The 16,535-nt window shown below is 46.8% G+C and overlaps 1 protein-coding gene across 1 annotated transcript in view; it reads left to right on the plus strand.

The window, feature by feature from the left end:
• Positions 1 to 2,914: 2,914 nt before the first annotated feature.
• LOC141101660 (ficolin-2-like) overlaps positions 2,915 to 16,535 on the plus strand; it is a 30,825-nt gene continuing 17,204 nt past the window's right edge. The window contains exons 1-7 of the mRNA XM_073590892.1: positions 2,915 to 3,221; positions 3,520 to 3,633; positions 3,964 to 4,017; positions 4,360 to 4,398; positions 6,767 to 6,905; positions 7,212 to 7,330; positions 8,748 to 8,882. Coding sequence (XP_073446993.1) covers positions 3,152 to 3,221; positions 3,520 to 3,633; positions 3,964 to 4,017; positions 4,360 to 4,398; positions 6,767 to 6,905; positions 7,212 to 7,330; positions 8,748 to 8,882 — 670 coding nt within the window. The 5' untranslated portion in view covers positions 2,915 to 3,151. The remainder of the gene's footprint in view (positions 3,222 to 3,519; positions 3,634 to 3,963; positions 4,018 to 4,359; positions 4,399 to 6,766; positions 6,906 to 7,211; positions 7,331 to 8,747; positions 8,883 to 16,535) is intronic.

A 16,535-nucleotide genomic window follows, 5' to 3' on the forward strand; every position in this document is an offset into this window, starting at 1 on the left:
GATGAGCTTCAAGAGGTAGTCACCGGAAATGGTTTTCACTTCACAGGTGTGCCCTGTCAGGTTTAATAAGTGGGATTTCTTGCCTTATAAATGAGGTTGGGACCATCAGTTGTGTTGTGCAGAAGTCTGGTGGATACACAGCTGATAGTCCTACTGAATAGACTGTTAGAATTTGTATTATGGCAAGAAAAAAGCAGCTGAGTAAAGAAAAACGAGTGGCCATCATTACTTTAGGAAATGAAGGTCAGTCAGTCCGAAAAATTGGGAAAACTTTGAAAGTGTCCCCAAGTGCATTGGCAAAAACCATCAAGCGCTACAAAGAAACTGGCTCACATGAGGACCGCCCCAGGAAAGGACCAAGAGTCACCTCTGCTGCGGAGGATAAGTTCATCCGAGTCACCAGCCTCAGAAATCGCAGGTTAACAGCAGCTCAGATTAGAGACCAGGTCAATGCCACACAGAGTTCTAGCAGCAGACACATCTCTACAACAACTGTTAAGAGGAGACTTTGTGCAGCAGGACTTCATGGTAAAATAGCTGCTAGGAAACCACTGCTAAGGACAGGCAACAAGCAGAAGAGACTTGTTTGGGCTAAAGAACACAAGGAATGGACATTAGACCAGTGGAAATCTGTGCTTTGGTCTGATGAGTCCAAATTTGAGATCTTTGGTTCCAACCACCGTGTCTTTGTGCGATGCAGAAAAGGTGAATGGATGGACTCTACATGCCTGGTTCCCACTGTGAAGCATGGAGGAGGAGGTGTGATGGTGTGGGGATGCTTTGCTGGTGACACTGTTGGGGATTTATTCAAAATTGCAGGCATACTGAACCAGCATGGCGACCATAGCATCTTGCAGCGGCATGCTATTCCATCCGGTTTGCGTTTAGTTGGCCATCAGTTATTTTTCAACAGGACAATGACCTCAAACACACGTCCAGGTTGTGTAAGGGCTATTTGACCAAGAAGGAGAGTGATGAGGTGCTACGCCAGATGACCTGGCCTCCACAGTCACCAGACCTGAACCCAATCGAGATGGTTTGGGGTGAGCTGGACCGCAGAGTGAAGGCAAAAGGGCCAACAAGTGCTAAGCATCTCTGGGAACTCCTTCAAGACTGTTGGAAGACCATTTCCAGTGACTGCCTCTTGAAGCTCATCAAGAGAATGCTAAGAGTGTGCAAAGCAGTAATCAAAGCAAAAGGTGGTTACTTTGAAGAACCTAGAATATAAGACATAGTTTCAGTTGTTTCACACTTTAATTATATAATTCCACATGTGTTAATTCATAGTTTTGATGCCTTCAGAATGAATCTACAATTTTCATAGTCATGAAAATAAAGAAAACTCTTTGAATGAGAAGGTGTGTCCAAACTTTTGGTCTGTACTGTATATATGTAATCGATATTACATAGTGTATTACATATTTACAATTTATTACAGTTTGTGTTCTAAAGTTGTATTCCAATAAATAGATATTATGTTCTATCTAAATATCTTGATTATTGATCATAGAAATGATTAAATGTCTGATGTTCACATTGTACTACAATAAATTTTTCACTTAAATATAAGCAATATATGTGGGAGTCGGAGTCGTGGAGTCGGTGTAAGGGAAATTGAGGAGTCGGAGTCGCAGGTTTGGCTTACCAACTCCACAGCCCTGGTTTCTCCTTAAATTATTTTTAGGGCCTTATGGGCTCAGGATGCCCCTCCAATACTCCAATCCAGGAGCAGACATGGGTGACACCACCAACAGCAGGCATGCACTGCTCCAGGGGATGGCACCCGCCAGGATGCATAGGAGGAATGGAGGGTCTTGGGAGAAAGAACGGCCGTAGATTCTGAGCGTTGGTCAACAGGCAGGAAACAAGAAAGAAACAGCCCTTTAATAGTTTCTTGGGGTCCTGGTTATTGAAGTTTCTTAGTTCTGTGGATGTACAATCTGAACAAAGGAAGCAGATATATTTTCCCAAAAGAAAAATAATTCTGTGTCTAACATTTGTTCATATGTTATATGGAAGAAGTTTCTGAATTATTCAGCAATCCGGGTCATGGAAAGAATTTGGACTATTTTTCCATGATGACATAAAAAAGCCCAAAATAGCAACAAGAGAGAAATCTGCCAATAGTTTCCCGCTACTAGAATAAAAAAGAAGCCAAAATTAGAGCAAAACCAAAGTACAAGAGAAAGCCAGTGCAGAAGTGTGAACAGGTACTTCAAGCAGCAGAGGACCAAGACTCTAGTTGGCTGTTTTAAAGGCAATCCGTCAGCAGTTTTTTCTATGTAACATGACAGCAGAATGATGTAGAGGCAGAGACCCTGATTCCAGAGATGTGTCACTTAGTTTATACTGGGTGCAGCAGTTGTGATACAATCACAGTTCTCTGCTGCAGATCTAGCAGAGCTCAGAATGCTGAGTTCTGTATAACCCCACCCACACCACTGATTGGGAGCTTTCTGTGCAAAACCCCAATCACACCACTGATAGGCTGCTTTCTGTGTACACTGTATAGGAACTGAGCTGCTCCTCAGTGGTGGAGGCTGGGTTGGACCAGGACTTATGAGACACCTAGTCTGGCAGTGATCATCTCCAGCTGATAAAACACTAATTTTATTGAAACATCAAAACACAGCCAGTAAGGGACACCTAACTGGAATCAGGATCTCTGACCCCTACATCATGCTGCTCTTGGATTACATAACAAAAAACCTGCCAACAGATTTCCTTTAAAGGGAAAAACCACTTAATAATCTATCTAAAATATTCCGACATCCACCAATTTACTAAATTATGAGACTACCAAATCTATATACTCAGGGCCCAGAGATATCACCAGCATTACAGACTCCACCAATGTGACCACGTGAAAATGCTTTTGGTTAGACTTGTTTCTGTGATCCTGGTATGTGGTCAAGAATTTCTACTAAAATAATCATTGGAGGGTGTGCGTTAGATTTATCATGTAAGGACTGAGGCTCGTGTACCATATTTGGGAAATATTTCATAAGGACACAGCTGGGAGAGTACATCTCCCTGGGGAAGAGCATGAGGGGTCAGACGAAATATATAAAAGTGAAGGGTCTTGGCTACAAATTTATTCTGAAAGTTTTGGTGGAGTTCTGGAAGACGGATCTAACCTCTTGAGGCCGTCATGTGTGTCTCGGTACTACTTTTGCTTGGAATAGTTTCGGGGCTCTGTAGCAGCGATCAGTCCTGTCCGGGTGAGATTTTTATATTTATATATATTTATATTTTTTATTTTTATTTTATTTTTTTTAATGACCATAGGTTTTATTTTATCATTACTTTTAATGCCGTATCTACACATTATAATTGTATGATATTTGGGAAATAAATCATTCCAAAATGGTTAAAAGAAAAAAATGCAGCACTTTTTGCCAAATCATAGAAGAAAAACTGCAAACAGAACACAGCTGTAACCTCACGCATAACATGTCTATTACATATTTGCATTACTATTGTCTATATATCTTTTGTAACAAAAATTTTTTCTAACAGAAGTGAAAGTTTTAGGGATTGGTGAGTTGGATAAGTTGTCAATTCTTCGAGGTTGCCATGGTCATCCTGGTCTTCCGGGTCAGAAAGGAGATGTTGGGACACCAGGAGAAAAAGGTTGGTACATAGAGAATTACTATTACAGTTTATGGGTTGTGTAGGTTAGTCCTTACATTGTAGTTTCCAATGAATATCTATTGAATATTTCCAAATGTTTGATCATTCAAGACCCTTTAAATTTACTATATATGTGCATACCTGCCATTGAGAGAGTCCATGTGGCTTCCACCGGGCCCGAGATTGGTCTTCTCCCCTTTTTAATGACGGGCTAGACCCTTCACAGGGATGTGATGCCGTCATGCAAAAACTATAAATGGGCTAAAATTTAATCTTGGCTATGGGGACCTGCTTCACAGTGTAGAAATCTATTGTTTTTTTATTTTCCAGGACAAATGGGACCTCAAGGGACACCAGGAATCGTTGGACTTCCAGGAAAAACAGGTGAGTCAAGAACTCTGTGCCTCCATACCGCATTGGTACATGTCTCTGTTGGGTACATGAGGCCTAATAAAAGACTACCAGGAAAAAAAAGGGAAGGAACAATTAGAGAATCAGCATTGCGATGAAGCCTGGGTGACTGTGACAAAATCATGACCCCATAGCTGCTAACATGGCTGCCCTCATGTGGACATAGTCAATAAAGGATGAAGGATGGTGCACAGAGATATTTCAGCAAACATCTAATTTATAGGCACTGTTGTAGCAAACCTCTAAAGCTGTTGGGGATGTAGCAAAAAACTGCTCTTATAAAGTTTCTTATGCATTTATATATTTTTCTTTTAGGAGAGAAAGGGGAAAGTGGTGTTATTGAGCCAGTATACAGTAAGTTAAATGTCTAAATGAGAACGGAAAGTCTTCTGCTGCTCCACAATCTGTTCTAGATCTAAATTGTCCAAAATACTAGTCACTAAGCAACAACAGAATAAAACAATAAAACCATTAAAAGGAACAACAAAAGACAAAATCCTCTCTTTAGCCCCATAGTGCCACGAGAGGTGGCGAGTTCTCCTTCAATGGAAATCTTCAAACATAAGCTGGACAGACATCTGTCTGGGATGATTTAGTGACTCCTGCATTGGACACGATGCCCCTGGAGGTCCCTTCCAACTCTAAAGGTACTGTCACACTTAGAGATGTACCAGCGATCCCGACCAGCGATATGACGCGGTCAGGATCGCTGGTGCATCGCTAAGTGGTCACTAGTGAGCTGCCACACAGGCAGATCTCACTAGCGACATCGCTGGGGACGGGGATCGCTACTTACCTGTCAGACCAGGCGATCCTGTGTCCTCCCGCCCGGCTCCACGCGTCGCTCGTCCTCACAGCAGGAAGCGCCACAGGAAGCTGACGATGAGAAACAGCCCAGGACGTTCTCGCGCGATCAGCGATAACCAGCGGGGGAGTCGGTCGGAGGTAAGTATCAGACACAGCGATATCGCTAGCAATATCGCTATAACGTCACAAGTTATAGCGATATTGCTAGCGATATCTCTTAGTGTGACAGGCCCTTAACATTGTAGGATTCCCCAAGTTGACCATATATTAGTGCCTCAAAATTTAGGGTATGAGCACACAACATCTTTTTTTTTTAGGCAGATCCCTCCTGGAGCCCAACTGAAAAAGAGCTAAAAATATGTAGAAAAAAGAATAAACACATGCACATCAATGTCAAAAAGGACCTACTGTACACATGTTCCTTCTTTTGTCACTTCGTTTAACTGTTTTAGGCTTCAAAAGCTGTGAAGCAACTAACATAAATCACTGGTCTATTCTTCACAAAGTTAAGGGCCTGTCACACTAAGCGATATCGCTAGCAATATCGCTATAACTTGTGACGTTATAGCGATATTGCTAGCGATATCGCTGTGTCTGATACTTACCTACGACCGGCTCCCCCGCTGATTATCGCTGATCGCGCGAGAACGTCCAGGACTGTTTCTCGTCGTCAGCTTCCTGCGGCGCTTCCTGTGGAGAGACGAGCGACACGTGGAGCCGGGCGGGAGGACGCAGGATCGCAGCGTCTGACAGGTAAGTAGCGATCCCCGTCCCCAGCGATGTCGCTGGTGAGATCTGCCTGTGTGGCAGCTCACTAGCGACCACTTAGCGATGTACCAGCGATCCTGACCGCGTCATATCGCTGGTCGGGATCGCTGGTACATCGCTAAGTGTGAAAGTACCTTTATACATGGAATTTAAAAAAAAAAAATTGTCTGCTGGTCCTGATCTCTGGGGCTGTCTATGTGACAGCGATCCCATCATGTCGGATCGTTGGTGGGATCAATGTGACATCGTTATGTGTGATGGGGTCTTAGGGCCCCGTCACACATAGCGACTCACCAGCGATCCCGACGATATCAACGTGTCAGGATCGCTGGTGAGTCGCTACATGATCGCTGGTGAGCTGTCAAACAGACAGCTTCACCAGCGATCAGCACCAGTGACGCCGAGCGCGCGGCGTCGCTGTGTACGTTAGTTACCAGCGCGCTGATGCAGGGAGCTGGTAACTAAGGTACACATCGGGTTTCTAAGCGACGTGCGTCACTTAGAAACCCGATGTGTACCTTGGCTACCAGCTCCCTGCATCAGCGCGCTGGTAACTAAGGTACACATCGTGCTTCTAAGCACCGCCCAGTGCTTAGAAACCCTGCGTTTACCTTAGTTACCAGCGCGCTGATCGCTGGTCTCCCGCCTGTCACATGCAGCGATGCGTACTGGCCAGCGGGAGACCAGCGATCAAAAAAATGTTCCTGGCTATTCCAGGACGATCAGCAATACCCGGCAGTGGGGCTGGTCGCTGGTCAGTGTCACACACAGCGATCTTGCTGGTGAGATCGCTGTTGCGTCACAAAACTTGTGGTCTGCTAGCGAGATCGCTATGTGTGACGGGGGCTTTAAGTTGATCACACAGCAAAGAAATCTCTCAGCATGTGTTCTACTCCCCCCCACAGGGGAATTGAAGTACTGCACTCAGGGCTTATTTTATTTTATCCTTTGTCTGTGTGTTCACAGATGTGGGGTCCTCCTGAGTATTATTTGTACCCTTTTTTTTTTCTCTTTGACTTATAGACAATCCGGCATTCAGAACCCTAACCCTCTATTAACTCAAAATGCCCTAAAGATTGTTGGAAAATAATTTTCTAAACCAGACAGCACCTTTAAATGAAGTTTTATTGTTATATATGTTTCATAGCTGCCAGGAACTGCAAAGAAGTACAGAATCAGGAAGCAGAGTTCAGCGACTGGTACACCATATACCCAGATGGCAGCCAGCCTCTGAAGGTCCTGTGCGATATGGACACAGATGGAGGAGGATGGATTGTAAGTATACGGCATCGCAATGAGAAGGTTTTTCCGGAAACTTTGGACCCATCTCAATAGTATCCTTTCCTATTGAATGGTAGCAGGGGTGTAGCTATATTGGGTGCAGAAGTAGCAGTTATACCCAGGCCCTTGCAGCTCTATGTTTTCCTTTGTGTCGGAGAATATGTTTTTGTTATAGGGCCCTGTTTAGTTTTTAGGATAGTGGCAGCCTTTTTATGGACTTTATAGTCTAGACAAGGTCTGTTCCTACTTGCCCCCAATAAGTTTGCATGACTCAAACATTTCTGTTCTTTTTACTGTTTTAGGTGATAGAGACGTTGGGATGGATCAGTGGATTTTTTCCGCACATGGGATGATTATAAAAAAGGGTTTGGAAATCGATTGAATGAATTTTGGCTGGGAAATGAAAATATTCATCAAATAACTTCCTCAAGTAATGATGATTTCTTGGTTATTGCCTGAACTGTTTTGTGCATCTAAAGTGAAAGGGTCCGTAAGAGGCTGGACTAGTTTATCTGGTCCTCTGTTATTTATGGATAGTGCTCTATCATCTGTCCATGCTTCGTTGAATGGGAAAGTAGAGCTTAAACCTAACTAGTAACTCTTCGATTTTATTGATTCATCGATCAGCCCTTGCAAAGTTATGATTTTTTGTAATATACTCCCTTACCTTATTTTGCTTCCCTCACTCTCAAACTTGATGATGAAAGTGCTATATTAACTGCCTTCTTCATGCTCTTGAAGACGCCACTCAAACACTCTTTACTAACACTCTCCCTTCGCAGCCTTCTCTGCTCCCCATGCTCAGACATAAAGAGTGTTTGTAGATAATGTTCAAGTGTGAATTCTTGATAGAGCAGCAGTTCAAATCAGCTTCTAAAAAAACATGAACTAGGCAGGTAAAACAGCACTTTTAGCATGGTGTTTGAGAGTGTAGGAAGCAAAATAAGGTAATGGAGTATATTACTCAGATTCACAGCTTTGAAAAGGCTGATCAATCATGGAAAAAAGGTTTAGGTACTCTAAGTTTTAGTTGTCTCTATACACCCAATTTTGGATTTTTGTTATAGACATTCTTTTGTGGAGAGTCACCATCTCTTGTAAGTCAGACCTAATAACTATCTAGTGCAGAAGTGGAACATAGTGTAAGGTGATTGTCGGACACCTAGTGCATGGCAAATAAACCTGAAGTAATGATTTAGTACATATAGGACTAAAAGGGATTAATCTGCCTTGACAGGTTGATTGTGGATAGCTGAAGAGTTGGGAGAAACGGATGCTCACCATCTCTCCACCCTTGGGTGTGGTTTTCTTTGTAAAATGAGACATATTTGTCTCAAAGATGTCAGTGTGTATGGAGGTGTGCAGATCTCCTGGACTGAGTGCCTTTGCTAAAGGACTAAGAAGCTGGACTCTAAGCCAGGCAGGCCAACCAGCACTATTGTATGGACTTGCTACTTTATGTTTCACTTTGTGCTGGACAAAGGCTGTATTTAAGTCTTCCTGTGATGTGGTTTATGAGGACTGAAATAAACCAGTTGGACTTTAAATAGAAATGGTTCCTCTGATATCTCAGATCAAGTGAGTAGCATTGCTACAATACACATAAGATAGCTAATGGCCAAACCCTTTGTCGGGCTGACAGTTATCTGTTTCAACATCTCCTTAAGTTGTGGTATATACTTCTCAAGTCAATTATGGGTCATAAGAAGGAACAGAAGAACTAGCCCAAATGCTGTGACATATGCCCATCTCAAGATACCACTTTTGGACAAGTTTATTGCTAAGAGTTTTTTAGCCATATTACCTTCCATTTTCTAAAGTTCTTGTGTATATCTTACTTTCTAAAGGAACGTGGGAATTACGTGTTGACCTTCAAGATTTTGAAAGTAAAAAGGTGTTTGCCAAGTATGCAAGCTTCAAAGTCTTGGATGAGTCTAAGAAATATGAGTTATTAATTGGAGCCTTTAAGGAAGGAACTGCAGGTGAGAATCAATACGTGCAAAATGTCCTTCATTTTGGTTTAAAGCCCCCGTCACTCACAGCGATCTCGCTAGCGAGATCGCTGCTGAGTCACAAGTTTTGTGACGCAACAGCGATCTCACCAGCGAGATCGCTGTGTGTGATACTTACCAGCGACTGGCCCCCCTGCCCGGGTATCACTGATCGTCCTGGAATGGCCGGGACATTTTTTTGATCGCTGGTCTCCCGCTCATCGCTGCGTGTGACAGGCTGGAGACCAGCAATCAGCGCTTAGAAATCCGATGTGTACCTTAGTTACCAGCGCGCTGGTGCAGGGAGCTGGTAACCAAGGTACACATCGGGTTTCTAAATGTCGCGCGCCGCTTTGAAACCCGATGTGTACCTTGGTTACCAGCTCCCTGCACCAGCGCGTTGGTTACTAAGGTACACAGTGGGTAACTAAGTGACGTGCATCGCTTGTTACCTGCGTGTCGTTGGTGCTGATCGCTGGTGAAGCTGCCTGTTTGGCAGCTCACCAGTAATCATGTAGCGACTCACCAGCGATCCTAACAAGGTCATATCATTGTCGGGATCGCTGGTGCGTCGCTATCTGTGACGGGGCCCTAACTCCAAATCCAAAATTACTTCCAGTATGCTGGCTTTCTGCAAGTAGTATGCATACAGGTGGTGAGGTGAGAACCTGTGCTGGACTCTCCGGAGGAATAACTAGAGAATTGAGATTCATGGAAGGGTGTAGTGGTCTAAATGAAGGAAAAACCTGTGATGACTCCTGGAGTGGACCCTCTGGGTCGTGATACCAACCCACCACTGGCGTAACTACCGGGGTAGCAGCCGAAGCGGTTGCTTTAGGGCCTGGGACCCGACTCCGATCGGCGCTACCCCAGGGGCGGACCTACCCAGGGGAGAGGGGGCTCCTCCAGCACCGCATGGCTAATTATTCAAATTAGCCATGTGGAGCGCCAGGCACAAGGAGGAAAGGAGCCAGCCCTGAGGTGAGATGATATCAGCGTCAGTCACGCTGTGCTGCGCTGCTGCTGTGGGGGAGGAGAGGAGGAGACAGACTGTCTCACTCACTGTACCTGTGGCGCTGGCCGGCCGGTGGCTGCAGCCGCAGGTCAGTCAGTCACTTGTGTGTGTGTGTGTATGATGTATGTCTGTGTGTGTGTGTCTGTGTGTATGTATGTGTGTGTATGTTTGTGTATGTGTGTATGTTTGTATGTGTGTGTATGCATGTGTGTCTGTATGTATGTATGTGTGTCAGTGTGTATGTGTGTATGTCTGTCTGTGTGTGTATGTATGTCTGTGTCTGTATGTCTGTGTGTGTGTGTGTGTATGTATGTTTGTGTATGTGTGTGTACTTTATGTATGTATGTATGTATGTATGTATGTGTGTATGTCTGTGTGTCTATATGTATGTGTGTCTGTGTGTATGTCTGTGCCTGTGTGTATGGGTGTGTGTGTATGTAAGTATGTGTGTGTTTGTGTGTGTATGTATGTCTGTGTGTGTATGTCTGTCTGTGTGTATGTCTGTGTGTGTGTGTATGTATGTATGTCTGTGTATAATATGTATGTGTGTGTGTGTGTCTGTGTGTGCGTGTGTAGGTTAGCCTGGCCCTGGAGGAGATGCGGACATGAGAAGACTGTGATGAGGAGAGAAGGCCATGATGCCCGGGGTGATGGGAGAAGGCCATGAGGGGTAATGGGAGAAGGCCATGGGGGGTGATGGAAAGAAGGCATTGATGGGGAGAAGGCAATGATGGGAGTGATGGAGAGAAGGGGGTGATGGAGCAGGCAATGATGGGAAGAAGGCAATGATGGGAGTAATGGGGTGATGGAGCAGGCAATGATGGAAGTGATGGGGAGTGTTAGGAGTGGCGGAAGGCACTAAAAAAAAAAAATAATTAAAGTGCCTTCGTCACTCGGGGTCCACCGTGCGGCAGGTGATATGACCGCTGCTAGAGAGGCAGAGAGCTATGGCATTAGGCTGTGTGCACACGTAGCGATTTTTAAGCGTTTTTGCCGCGATTTTCGGCGCGAAAACGCTGCAAAAACGCTTAAAAATCGTGTACAGAACGCCCCCATGCATTCCTATGGCATTCCGCACATGCTGTGCTAATGCTGCACTTTTTTCCGCGGCGGAATCGCATCGCGGAAAAAATCGCAGCATGCTCATTCTTTGTGCGGAATCGCAAAGAATTGCCGCGATTCCGCATCCATAGGAATGCACGAGAATCGCTTACTTCCCGCATGTGGCTATGCCCACCATGCGGGAAGTTAAGCGTCTCATGTGCGGTTGGTACCCACGGTGTGGAGGAGAGGAGACTGTCCTCCAGGCCCTGGGTACCATACCCCTGTAAAAAAAAGAATAAAAAATAAAAAATCGGGGTATATTTACCTTCCGGTGTCCCGCGCTGCATTCCCGGCCTAAGCGTTCCCAGTAATGCCTTGCGGCAAGGTCCTGTGATGACGTGGTCTCGCGAGATCGCTATAGCAACGCGAGACTACGTCATCACAGGTCTCGCAAGGCATTACTGGGAACGCTGAGGTCCGGGAATGCAGCGCGGGACGCCGGAAGGTAAATATACCCCGATTTTTTATTTTTTTTAGCATTTTAACATTCTATCTTTTACTATTGATGCTGCATAGGCGGCCTCAATAGTAAAAACCTGGTCACACTCGTCAAACACTATGTTTGACGAGTGTGACCAACCTGTCAATCACTTTCCAAGCGATGCTTCAAATCGCTTGGAAAGTGCTTGAATATCGCACGCGAAAACCGCGGCAAAATCGCGATCATAATCGCGGTAAAATCGCGGTGAAATCGCGGTGAAATCGCGCGGAAAAAAACGCGCGATTTCTGGGAAGGAGTCCGGTTTTTAGTAAGCGTTTTAAAACGCTACGTGTGCACATAGCCTTAATGTGCACGGGGTTAGCTGCACCCAGAGTGCACTGAAGCAAGCTCTGTTAAGGACACAGAGCCACAAACTTAAAGCACACTAAAACGCTGTGTCTGTTTAAGTCACAGAACAACAGCGACACGGTATAAAAGGGTCACAGGAGCAGCCTTCAATGTCAGAACTACTCTGACAAGACCTACCATGAAAAGAGGTGCGAGACGTCGCAACTGCGAACGCTCGAGAAACTGCAGTCGCAGCGCGGTGTGAACGGAGCCTCAGAGGAGACACCGCAATATCGCTGGCGCGGTGCAGGACGCTAGCTGCTGAGACAGGAATAGCTGGAGCGCGCTGGCGCTGCTACTGGCGGCTGCCCAATCACTCACACAATCGTATTATCAGAGGGAAGGGGTTTCTTAATAAGTCAGTCACCAGTCCAAACATCTGTCACCAAACATACAGCAGCAGTATGAAATACTAGCGCATGGCATAGCCGCCATGCGCACTTTTATAGCGTACGGGACCTGCCAGAAATCTCCAGAGCCCTGAGCTAAGCCAATGGAATCAGGAGCAGGACCTGAGCACCTGACTCCTGAACTCCAATGGGAGCTCGTCCCGTGGGCATGCTCAGAAGTTGGAAAAAAAGACAGCCTCTGGAGACAAATGTGAGAATCTGGATTCTTGCATAGGCAGCATAGAACCCAGATTCCTAAACATTACCCCCCCTCCTAGGGCCCCCTCCTCCCTGAACCTTCCGATCAGGGGAGACGAGCTCGCAAGGTCTCAGGAGGAACACCCGGGAGACAATAGGAGTGGGAGTTTTAGGAGGAGGCCGCCGTGTAACGGCGGGCGTAGCCACACTCCGTTCGGGAAGGCTATCCCCGAGCACACAGGGTGCATGCCTGAATAAACTTTTTTACGTTCCAAGCCCTGTGCGGCCACCAATACGAACCGGCCAGAGACTTTGTGGTCTGCATATAGCCACGATGGCCGTCCGCATTGGGCGCGTGTGCCCACGCGTGGACTTTAGACCGCTGGCAAGGAGGAACAAAAGCCACGCCTACCGACTCATGGTCAGACCACTGCGGGGCGCTGTCTTCCGGAGAAGCAGCGGGTGGATGAAAACAACCGCATATGGACTCTTGAGCCGGACATGTCTCAGATATGGCGCGAGACACTTCCATGGGCTTGGGTAGCGGAAGCTCTGGCTCGGGCGGATCCAGAGATTCAAAAAATTTGGGAGCCGGAGTACCTCTCCATTTGGAGTGAACTCGCTCCAAACCACGCTCCGAAAATCGGAGGTCAATCCGCGAGGAGATTGATATTAACTCCTCGAGACTGGTAGGAATTTCTCTTGTGGAGAGAGCATCCTTTACATGCTCCGCTAATCCCTTCCAGAAGACAGGAATCAGAGCCTTGTCGGACCACTCCAACTCGGACGCCAGTGTCCGAAAACGGACGGCATATTGACTGACTGTGATCCTTGAGACAAGGAGAGCAGTTGGAGAGAGGTATCGTGTGTAACCCTCGGACCAAGAAACACCTGCTTGATAGCAGTTAGCAGATTAGTTGCGGTCCGGATATTCGGGTCACCACGCTCCCATAGTGGCGTAGCCCATTCCAGCGCCTTGCCCGACAGTAGGGATATAATAAAGGCTACCTTGGCCCGCTCTGTAGGGAATTGCGCAGCCAGCAGCTCCAGGTGGATCGAGCACTGGCTGATAAAACCTCTACAGGAGGCGCCGCCATCCCCAGAATATTTTTCGGGTAACGGGAGGCGGGTAACTGTCGGCGTAAGGGCGGACATGAACATACACCTTACCGCGTCCGTGAGTGCTTGGACAGCAGCATCTGTGGCCTGCGAAGCTGCGAGAGCTCGTTCAAGGGTAGCCAAGCGAGTCTCAAACTGTCGCACGCACTGCAACAGTTGCTGCTGATCTGCCATCTCCAGCCAGACCCTGGCGCTAGTATTATGTTAGGAGTGGCGGAAGACACTAAAAAAAATAAATAATTAAAGTGCCTTCGCCACTCGGGGTCCACCGTGCGGCAGGTGATATGACCGCTGCTAGAGAGGCAGAGCACTATGGCATTAATGTGCACTGGGTTAGCTGCACCCAGAGTGCACTGAAGCAAGCTCTGTTAAGGACACAGAGCCGCAAACTTAAAGCACACAAAAACGCTGTGTCTGTTTAAGTCACAAAACAACAGCGACACGGTATAAAAGGGTCACAGGAGCAGCCTTAAATGTCAGAACTACTCCGACAAGACTGACCGTGAAAAGTGGTGCGAGACGTCGCAACTGCGAACGCTCGAGAAACTGCAGTCGCAGCGCGGTGTGAACGGAGCCTCAGAGGAGATACCGCAATATCGCTGGCGCGGTGCAGGACGCTAGCTGCTGAGACAGGAATAGCTGGAGCGCTGGCGCTGCTACTGGTGGCTGCCCAATCACTCACACAATCGTATTATCAGAGGGAAGGGGTTTCTTAATAAGTCAGTCACCAGTCCAAACATCCGTCACCATACATACAGCAGCAGTATGAAATACTAGCGCATGGCATTGCGGCCAAGTGCATTTTTTATAGCGTACGGGACCTGCCAGAAATCTCCAGAGCCCTGAACTAAGCCAATGGAATCAGGAGCAAGACCTGAGCACCTGACTCCGGAACTCCAATGGGAGCTCATCCCGTGGGCATGCTCAGAAGTTGGAAAAAAGGACTTAGCCTCTGGAGACAAATGTGAGAATCTGGATTCCCGCATAGGCAGCATAGAACCCAGATTCCTAACAGGGAGAAGGCAATGATAGGAGTGATGGGGAGAAGGCAGTGATGGGGTGATGGAGAAGGCAATGATGGGGGAAGGCAATGATGGGAGTAATGTGGTGATGGAGCAGGCAATGATGGGAGTGATGGGGAGAAGGCAGTGATGGGATGATGGAGAAGGCAATGATGGGAGTGATGGGGAGAAGGCAATGATGGGGGTGATGGAGAGAAGGCAATGATGGGGGTGATTGAGAGGGCAATGATGGGGTGGTGGGGGAAAAAGAAATGATGGGGTGGTGGGGGAGAATGCACTGGTGGTGGTGGAAAGGGCAATAATGGGGGTGATGGAGGAGGAGGAAATGATGGAGGTGGTGGAATGGGCAATGATGGGAGTGGTGGGGGAGAAAGCAAAGATAGGGGTGGGGAGAAGAAAATGATGGAGGTGGTGAAGAGGGCAATGATGGGGTGGGGGAGATGACAATAATGGGATGCGAGGGGAGGACGACAATGAGGGGTGTGGGGGATTGGGATGTTAGGAAGGGGGACTTATAATGGCCTTAGGAACAGGGGGAGGTGGAGAAAGACGTTATCGCTTATTATGTCTAACACAGTCCCTTAGTATATAATGTACTCACTATGTCTAACACAGTCCCTTAGTATATAGTGGACTCACTAATTCTGTATAACACCACCCGTAGTTGCATAGTTTCCTCTTTTGTTATGTATAACACCATCCCTTATTACGTACCATGTTCTCTAGTTATATATGGTGCCGTCCCTTATTATATAGCTTCCTCTGCTGTTATGTATAATGCTGTCTCTTACATAGTGTATTCTTGTTAATTTTGTTATTCACAGCGCCCTCTTTTATTACATAGTCCCCTCTCTTGTTAGATATAAAATGACTGCTGATGGAGCAGACGGTGACCAAACTACCAGTCCATCAGCTCCTCCATTAGAAAGGAAGCTTTCCCATGCTCCATCAGCCATTATTGCATTATACAGCTAACAAGACTGGACGGTATGTAATAAAAAACAGGGCTCTATATAATTCAATATGTAAGGGACGGTACTGTACATAAGAGGGCACTGTGTAAGGGACAGCAATATACATAATAAAGGAGACTATGTAATATATATACATGTATGCGTATGTGGCACTATGTGCACTATGATTTTGCAGCCTACGCTGCATTTCTGTGCCTGCTGTGCGGAGCGAAGCACATATTGGGCCCGCCTCCCTGCCTGCAGCCAGTCACAGAGTGTATTGATTCAGACTAGTTCAGTCCCGCTCCTTCCCTGAGCCCTCGCTGTCTATTAGCTCTCTGCAGTGCTGCCTGCCGCATGGACTTCTGGGAATGTCTTGAAGGGTGTGTGTCTTTGAGGGGGTGTGTCTTTGAGGGGGCCACGTTTAAAAGTTTGCTATGGGGCCCAATCAGTTCTAGTTACGCCCCTGCAACCCACCCAGGGCGAGCTGACCTAGTGGGGACCTGTAACGGTCAACGTGGGACTGGACACAGCGCCTCCAGCAGGGCGAATTTATGACACACGTGACCCTGGATACAGTGCCTCCAGCGGGGCGAATTTAAATAATACCGGGACGTGCAGCCGGATACACCGCCTCCAGCTGGCGAATTTAAAAAGTACACGTAAAACTGGATACCCCGCCTCCAGCTGGCGAATTTAAATAATAAGGGGAAACACAGGAACAATTACAGTGGTGGGCCCTGTAATAGGGAATAGGGACATGGAGACCTCCTGAGCTCCCCTGAGGCAGCGTCCCTGCACTCCTTACGTTCCCTATACAGGCTCCGAACCTGTCGCCGCACGCGAACCTTATGCCCTGACTCGCCCTGAACCTAATCCCTCGCTAGGGCATTGGCCGGTGCGGAAACTAATCCCACCACTGCACTAAATCACACATAAGGAAAGTCACAAACAGGGGAAATAGAACTTAGCTCTCTCTGTGCAAATGCTCCAGCACAGAGTCCAGCAACCGACT

The sequence above is a fragment of the Dendrobates tinctorius genome, unplaced genomic scaffold (assembly GCF_039654945.1).
Source record: "Dendrobates tinctorius isolate UK_male_01 unplaced genomic scaffold, ASM3965494v1 ptg000120l, whole genome shotgun sequence".
NCBI lineage: Eukaryota > Metazoa > Chordata > Amphibia > Anura > Dendrobatidae > Dendrobates > Dendrobates tinctorius.